At 36.7% G+C, this 9,334-nt stretch overlaps 1 protein-coding gene across 1 annotated transcript in view; it reads left to right on the top strand.

The window, feature by feature from the left end:
* The window catches only part of CDC40 (cell division cycle 40), a 67,326-nt gene that overhangs the window by 24,613 nt on the left and 33,379 nt on the right, over positions 1–9,334 (top strand). Inside the window, exon 3 of the mRNA XM_007940803.2 lies at positions 4,902–5,031. Within this exon, the coding sequence (XP_007938994.1) occupies positions 4,902–5,031 (130 nt within the window). The remainder of the gene's footprint in view (positions 1–4,901; positions 5,032–9,334) is intronic.

Raw genomic sequence — 9,334 nt, 5'->3', positions numbered from 1 at the left:
CTCTCACTTCTTTAGGGTATATACCTAATAATGGGATGGCTGGGTCAGATGGTAACTTACCCAGATTCTTGTAGAACCTGTAAGTCTCAGGAAGAATTCTAGAATCCTTAAAATAATAATAATCTAGGAATTGTAAAAGTATAAAAGTTAAATTAAGAGGGAAAAAATGCCAGTTGCTATTAGTTGAAGATTCAGCTAACGAGACTGCTATTGATGTTAGAATGAACTTTAGAAATCATATAATTCACTTCTTTTATAGATGAGGAAACTGAGGCTTATAGTCATGGACCCACCACTAATGAAATTTTCTTAAATCAGTAATGTTTAAATTATGCTTATACCTTAGAAGATTTAGGTATTTCTCCAGTAAAATTGAATTCTGATCAACTTTTTCAAATTTGTAGAAAATAAGTTAATCAATAGATTCTTCTTTAAAATTTATAATTTTTAAAAACATTGATGACTGCAATAAATATTAATGAAAAACCTGTGAACAATTTGTTCTGGTTACCCAGTTCTGCTGAACAACAACACGGCTACACACAGGGTCCAAGCGTGCTATAAGCTAGAGACCATTCCCAAAGCTGATTCTTATGTACGGGAAGCAAACCACATACCCAAAGGCAGCTACTCAGCTGCTTGTGGTAGGTCCCACCATGGAGTTGATTGCCAGTCTCATCATGAGGAATAACTACCACCAGCTGCCCAGCCACTCAACCAGGGCCAGCCAAGTTGACACACAAACTTAACCACACACAGTCTATGTGCAATATGATTATTAGTTCAATAACTTGGTTTTTTTTTTTGCTTCCTATATATGGACATAGATTTTGATTTCATATAGTTGCTTCCCCCTGGTAAAAGGTTTTTCAGTTTTGTGCTTTCATAACAGGCTATTCTGCTATAACACAGACTCAAATACTCTACCTCCTGAAAACTTGAGAAAAGTTTTATATGCATATCTCTTAGATTTTCAACCAATGTCTTTACAGATTAAAAATGGTTTTCTCCCAACTCTATAAATAAATCACTACTTCATTCTGGTGAAAGATGTGAAGGTTTCTGCTATGCTCGGGAACATCATGCATTCTTTTGGATGCAGTGATCTGAATTAGTACTAAACGTGTATATTTTGTACAGGGAAATTACAGTCATAATTGATTATGCTGTACTTCAGTATTATCTTAGCTAAAAATTATTAATATCTATAACTAATTAGGGAGCTCTGGTGGCGTAGTGCCTAAGGCATTTGACTGCTAACCAGAAGGACTGGAGGTTCAAACCCACCAGCCGTTCCTCGGAAGGAAGGTTGGGCAATCTACTTCTGTAGAGGTTCCACCTCGGAAACCCAAGGTGGGGTCACTATGAGTTGGATCCGACTCCACAGCAGTGAGTTTGGTTTTTGGTGTTATGCCTAATTAAATCAAATACTTATTTTTTAAAATCACTTCAATACAAATTTATTCTGAGGCTTGGTTAACTACCAGAACTTAAAAAGACGTACTTGAAAATCTTTTTTTTTTTTTTTTTGCTTTTAATGTTAACCCAGACAAAGTTAAGAGAGTTGCATAATCATAGAAACCAGGAACATCTGGGAAATATTTTTTGAGTAATTGGAAGAGCTGAGTCCTGCTAAATAGCATTGTATGCCTTCTTCTGTTGACATTTAATGTCTTGGAGGTCAGCTCCAGCGGCTACCAGTAACTAGGCAATTAGGTGAGCCAGAAGTACATGGATCCTCTCTCCACCCAGCTTCCTGTATTACTAGATTTTTTGTTGTCTCAGCTTAAATACTGTAAAACATAAGAACAATTAAGTTTTTATATTACCTTAGGAACAGTATCATATATAAAATATAATATACTTAGCTTTAATATATAGATCTCTATTCATGTTGAAATCAAACTTCTTTACAAGTGAGAATTTTTCTTTAAAGGTAGAGCTAGTTTTGTACATATAGCCTATACAAGGATTGTTATGTTTGTAAAATTTTAATGAAATATGACTATGGAAATTGTAATCTCTTTTTTGTAAAATAAGAAATTACCTGTAAGTACGATGATTTGTAATTTATGAAAATATATGATAAGACTGAAAATAAGGGCAATGGAGATTTTCATTATTTTAGATTATTTTCCCCCCAAGAAATAGTAGATACTGCTTTGTGGATGATAGCAGGTAGAACAGATAGAAAATTGTTACATCATTTTATTTTGAATTTTATGGATTAAACATAAAATCTTATTTTATTGCTTTTATAATAATTCCCATGACTAAACGAAGTTATGTTGACTGTAACTTCAAGCAATCTTGGTTTTCTTCCCTAAGCTTCCACATTCATCAGCAGACACAAGAAAAAGTAATTTGGGTTGGGTCAGTCTTAGATTAACCTTTACAGTTTAGAATGAATAGTAATAAAAGCTTTGTATATAAATCATATATTAAAAATTGAACGATTGTGCTACTGAAATAGAAGCTGTTGATATGAAAGAATCGAGTAGTAACTTCTAAAACAGAAAATGAAAGGCAAATCTAATACACATATACACTGAAATTCATATTTTTATACATATAATGTTGGTTATCTAGAGAAGGCAGCATTCTGGTTAGGAGAAGATCAGTAATTTATATTTATAGGTCTGAAAATGTATCATAGCAAAAGTGGTCTAGAAAATGACCTAAGATGTTCTAATGTCAAGATGTTTCATCATGACAGTAGACTTTCAAAAGTTCAAATTAAAATATCATGTCTACTTCCACACTTTGCAAAGTGGAAAGTTCATTTTGTTCTTTATTGAAAAACAAAAAAGAAAAGACTTGGATTTTCCTAATATTTTTTATAATAATGTTAATAGCTCTTGACATAATATATTTTGGTGCTTACCCTATTGTTTTAAATTTAGAGACTATTTACGATTGTACTTTTAAGGACAAATATGATGTAATAGAATGCTAGACTAGCATTTGTTCTCATCTTGAGTCTACCAATTCATAAAACAGTTGACCCTAGGGCACCTAAAATACATTATCTTGAGCTTTTTTCTTCATTTGTAACATGAAAATGAGAATACCTCTAACTTCCCAGAATTTTGATGCACATCAAATTAGATATTTGAAAATCATTCTGGATTGGTCACAGCCAGCTACCCAGAGGGACCAAGTAGTTGAACCTGTGGGCTTGGGATCTTAGTCACAGGGGACATCAAGCTCAATTGGCATAACATACTGTACAAAACATTGTTCCACCTCCTACTTTGGCAAGTAGCGACTGGGATCTTAAAAGCTAGCAAGCAGCCATCTAGATGCAACGATGGGTCTCTCCTCATCCAGAGCAAAGAAGAATGAAGAAAACCAAAATTGATGGAAACAATTAGTCCTAGCGACTGGTACACCATCCGATCTGCAGCCCAAATGACAATGAGACCAGAAGAACTGATGGTGCCCGGCTACCACTGTCATCCACTTGGAAGGGGATCTATTTAGGAGATCCTTGATAGAGAGGGAGAACAATGTGGAACAAAACTCAAAATCATTTGGAGGGGGAAAAAAAGTGGGGGGGGGGACCAGGTTTGCTGTTCTGATAGAGCCTGGTGGAATCACTGAGACTGTGGCCCCTAGCTGCCCTTCAGGTCTGGAATTGAACCCACACCTGTGGTTTCCAGCCAAACAAAATACAGGCATATGAGTTGAACATTTACCTCAAGTAGATACACTCCTTGGAGAGAACAATCATGGGAGAAAGAAGGGCTGCTTATGCACAGGGAGACAGCTCAAGGGGCAGGAGTGCATGGAGGGATGGACACTGAGAAGAGGTAACTATGGGGAGGAAGTGGGAGGGGAGCTGTTACATTGTGGTAAACTGTGGTCAATGACATGAGACAAAGTATATGTGAACTGCTGTATGGAAAGTGAATTTGCTCTGTAAATCTTCACCCAAATCACAATTAAAAAAGAAAAAAGAAAATCATTCTGGAAACTCAAAGCCTTATAAATCAGTAATGATATTACTGTTTTGTGTGAAACTTCCAAGCATGACATTCCAGACCAGAAAATTTTTATTAAAATTTGTGATGTCTCTTCCTAAATGTTTCTCAAGCACTTTATTTTTATCAGCTATTTTTCTATCCTTTGCCCTTATGGGAGTTCTGATTTATCTTTCCTTTATTAGTGCTTGGCACATGCCAGGCACTGTGGTAAGGATTCTGAGTCTCTACCTTTGAGGAATTCATTGTCTGGTGGAGGAGAAACGTGTGTTTTTTAAAATAGTGACATCATAGTACTATATTAATATAAAAGTCACCTAAAATCCCCAAAACATGGCTTAGACAAAACTGTATTTTTAGTTGCCATCAAATCAGTTCTGACTCGTGGCAGCTCGATGTGTGCAGAGTATGACTGCTCTGTAGGGTTTTCAGGGCTGTGATCTTTCCGAAGCAGATCACCAGGCTTGTCTTCTGAGGCCCCCCTGGGTTGGTTCAAACCACCAGCCTTTTAGCTAGTTGTCCAATGTGTCACCATTATTACCACCTTGGGGCATTCCAGACAAAACTCAGTTAGCTAGAGCACCCCTGTGGAATGGAGTGTTCTGTGAGCTCTTGAAATAAGGCTAGTGTGATGAGGAACTAAATGCTGTATTTTCATTAATTTAAATGTAAATAGGCACATGTAGACTTAGGTGAGCTGCGTTCCTTTCCTTATGTCCAAGAGCTGGCAAACAGTGCTAATTTGTAGCCGTTGTCCTCTTGCACTGCACCATGTGAAGTAAGTAAGTTCCCAAATAGATAAATCGACCCCTGATGTTTGAGAGTTGAAAATACATAACACAATAATGCCAGTAATTCTGGTTCTTACACACTCAGAAAAACTATTTCTCTCTTTTCTTTTTCCTTATAACATTACAGTTTGGACCAGAAAATCCCTTTAGGACACAGCAGATGGCTGCCCCTAGAAATATGCTTTCTGGATATGCTGAACCAGCTCATATCAATGATTTTATGTTTGAACAGCAAAGAAGAACTTTTGCCACATATGGTAAGATGATAAAAGTTGGAGTTTGATAAGAAGTGTGGTATGTGGGAGAGAGATAATTTATTATCTTTTAATTTATTAATCTGTATACCTCCAAAAAGAATAGTGTGTTTTCTTATACACATCTATAAATACTTATAGGTAATAGATTTATACTTCACAAATGGGAAGATGAATTAATATTTTCAACTGTCATTCTAAATCTGCTAAAATTTCTGAGTAGTAGGAATTTTCTGTGATTTCAAAAGCAAAATGTTCTTTGTTGTACTTGGCAATGAGCACTTAATTCTGAATCTCATTATATGTCAGTTGCTGTTGAAGTTGATGGGAGCTCTGGTAGTGCAGTGCCTAAGGCACTTGACTGCTAACCAGAAGGCTAGCGGTTCAAACCCACTGGCCAGTACTCAGAAGGAAGGTTGGGCAATCTACTTCCATAGTGATACTGCCTCGGAAACCTAAGGAGGGGTTGCTGTGAGTCAGATTCAACTCGATGGCAGTAAGAGAGAGCTGAAGTTGATAAATGAAAACATAGTGTTAAGAGGTTACATCTTTTTATCTTACATACTAATTTTACTCTCAAATCTTATCTCTATTGATCACTGAGAGACATCAAACAAATAGATGGTCACAAATTTGTGAAAAATAATTACATCTTGTCAGTGTGGGATTTGAGAACGTTAACACACATACAAGGCTGGGAATCCCTTCTAAAAGATGATCGTTATACTGTCTGTGTTGATAATTCCACAGATTATAGGCTCTGATTATTTCTACCAGATTTGCCCATATGTGGTATGGAGCTCGGCCTTTCTCTCTTGCTACAGTCCACATCTGTATGTTGACAGATGTGCTGAACAACTTATGCTTTGAAGAGCTTTAAGGCAAGGGTGGGTGAGCAAAGTAGTTGGGAATGTTTGTATGCTAGTTATGATCTTCCTTATGCATCAGTTATCTCTCCTGATGTTTCTTTCCCAAAATAATAATTGAAGAAAAACTTGGAATATATTTTTTACACCAGATTTTAATAGTTGCATTTTTAGACATATGCAACATTGTCCCCTTCCCCCCCTTTTTTTTAAACTTTTCTTTGAAGTACATCCTCCTTAGTATTAATAATCTTAATATTAATAATCTTAAGCCTGTAATTATAAAAATTATAATTATAAAATTGACATTATTAGTGCCATTTCAAATAAGACTAACGAAAGAGAATAGACATTAACACCACTGAAAAATAAAATGGAAAATAAACTTTAGAAATATAAATGTGAATATTTAAGAACTGCAGTGCAGACATATTCATTTATTTGAGAGAGAATAGTAGAAAAGTAATTGCATTGAAATTCTGTAGTGTTGTAATTATATCTTGTTCTGTTACTGGCTGACTTGTAGTGAGACTATGGCTAAATATTCAGCATCTATTTGTAAAGGAAAATAATATTGTCCTCTAATAACCTGTGGTGCTGAGGGGCAATAGTAGTGATGGTGATAGTAATAGTAAAGGTTTTACTACAGAGGATGTGGAAAAGGAGGAGAGCATATGTTCTTTTCCCCAGAAACAAGAATTTGGCCACATGAGTTGGGAATTGTTCTGAAACAGAGACAAGAAGAACCAGAGATAACTCTCCCCTTCTGTCTTTTCCTCCTCTTCTAAACACATTATGCAAGGTATAATTTACATTCTAGGTAAGATTTTAAGATCGAGATGGAATTTTTTAACTTAGAAAATATTAATCTAAATTTATATGTGTAGTGGTTAAGATATTTGGCTGCTAACCAAAAGGTTGGTGGTTCAAACCCTCCAGCTGCTCCATGAAAGAAAGATGCTTCAGTTAAAGATGTATGCCTTGGAAACCCAATGGGAGTTGCTATGAGTCAGAATCAAATTTGATGCCAGTGAGTTTGATTAGGAGCTCTGGTGGTGTAGTGCCTAAGGCACTTGACTGCTAACCAGAAGGCTCGTGGTTCAAACCCATCAGCCGCTCCTCAGAAGGAAGGTTGGGCAATCTACTTCTGTAGTAATACTTCCTCGGAAACCCAAGGAGGGGTCACTATGAGTCGCAATCAACTCAGCGGCAGTGAGAGTGAAATTTATGATTTTAAAAAAAGTCTTAAGAAGAGTATGAAGGGATGGACACTGGGAGGAGGTAACTATGGGGAGGAAGTGGGAGGGGAGCTGCTGCATTGTAAATTTTGGTCAATGACATGAGACAAAGTATATGTGAACTGCTGTATGAAAAGTGAATTTACTCTGTAAATCTTCACCCAAATCCTAAAAAAAAAAAAAAAAGTCTTAAGAACACTTCTGTACATCAAAGAAATGAAAAATAAAAATAACTCATGGGATTTGAACCTGTGATTTCAGATTCTAGGTAAGATTTCAAGGTTGAGATGGAATTTTTTAACTTAGAAAATATTAATCTAAATTTATATGTGTAGTGGTTAAGGTATTTGGCTGCTAACCAAAAAGTTGGTGGTTCAAACCCTCCAGCTGCTCCATGAAAGAAAGACGCTATTACAAAGCTGCTTTACTACTACTATCAAGCTTTCTCCTCTGGCTAAGAACATATTTTAATGCTGAAAAAAACTATGCAAATTAGCTAATAGCCAAGTGGTTGATTCTATTCTAGCATTTCACAAGGGTGAGTTGAGCACCTACAACCTTAGCTTGTTTGGAAAGTATGTTTGATGGCAGATCTTTTTTGTTCCTGAAAAGTAGTTAATTCCCTTTAGTCTTTAGTTGGAAAATAAAAATATAAACTATACCTAGTAGGATATACCCTTTTAAAAGAATGGGTTAAAAGAAGGGACCGGGTTTTCTGGTCTGATAGAGCCTGATGGAACCACTGAGCCTGTGGCCCCTAGCTGCCCTTCAGGTCTGGAATTGAACTCACTCCTGTGGCTTCCAGCCAAACAAAAGACAAGCATATGAGGTGAACATTTACATTAGGTAGATACACTCCTTGGAGAGAATAATCACTGGAGAATAGAAGGGCTGTGTGTGCACAGGGACATAGCTCAGGGGGCAGGAGTGCATGGAGGGAAGGACACAGGGGAGGTAACTATGGGGAGGAAGTGGGAAGGGAGCTGTTGCATTGTGGTAAATTGTAGTCAGTGTCATGAGACAAAGTATATGTGAATTGCTGTATGGAAAGTGGATTTGCTCTGTAAACTTTCACCCAAATCACACACACACACACACACACACACCACTGAAAGAAATGGGTTAATATTTTTTATGTATCCCATAATTATTCACGTGGGTTGTAGGCCATAGAGTGATCAGTGGTCAAGCTGTCTTCTGTGAATATGCTGGGTTATTATTAAAACTGATTTTACCAAGCATTTACTGTGCTAGCACACTGACTTGTGGAAAAATTGATTTGCATTGATAATATGAGCCAGTAGATTTTTCTTTCCTTGAGTTCCCATTATTGTTTTTGTTGTTATGTGCCGTTGAGTCATCTCTGATTCATAGTGACCCCTCCTTGGGTAAATTCCCATAAAACCAAACCAAACTCCCTGCTGTTGAGTCAGATCCGACTCATAGTGACTCCCCTTGGGTTTCCGAGGCAGTATCACTATGGAAGTAGATTGCCCAGCCTTCTTTCCAAGGAGTGGCTGGTGGGTTTGAACCGCCATTCTTCTTGTTAGCATGAAGCCTTAGGCACTATGCTACCAGAGCTCCCCATAGAGTGCTAAAAACCACATTTATATTTAGCTACATATGTTATAACTAGTTGAGGGAGTATATTCATATGCTAGCAGATATCTTTGCTTATTTCTCTTACCAAAGAAATACAAATACAGAATGATTTGTGAAGTAGTCATTTGTTATTTTAAGATTAGAAGGGAAGATTATCCTTACTGAAAAGAGCATTTTCAAAATAATAATATAACTAGATTTTATGTAATCCTTCTTACTCAATTTTTTTTTTTTTACTTTGTGTATAGTTGTATAAACCAAGCTTTGTATGTCTTTTACCAAAAAGAAAAAGGAAATGGTTTCTCGACTTGGTAGCATTTAACATACATATATTTCCAAGCCCTTAGAAACTTTAAGACCAAAGTTTGAAATGCTGGCCAAAAATGCTCTTAGTAATGTAATGTCAGTGTGCTAGAGTTATTCCAGCAGATACTTCTCATTCTCCTGAAGTCTCTTGTGGTCCAGCTTAAGATTCGGGTTGTTCTAAATAGAAATGTGAGTTTAAGCATAGGCACTGAAACAAGGCGGGCTTGTGCTTACTCACTGATCTGCACTGAACACGTTCCCTTGATACCCTACCGAGAGGGACCAGGTCTTCGG

The sequence above is a fragment of the Orycteropus afer genome, unplaced genomic scaffold (assembly GCF_000298275.1).
Source record: "Orycteropus afer afer isolate SDZICR_OR568_19922 unplaced genomic scaffold, OryAfe1.0 scaffold00072, whole genome shotgun sequence".
In the NCBI taxonomy this organism is placed as follows: domain Eukaryota; kingdom Metazoa; phylum Chordata; class Mammalia; order Tubulidentata; family Orycteropodidae; genus Orycteropus; species Orycteropus afer.
This window is presented reverse-complemented; position numbering and strand designations above follow the sequence as displayed.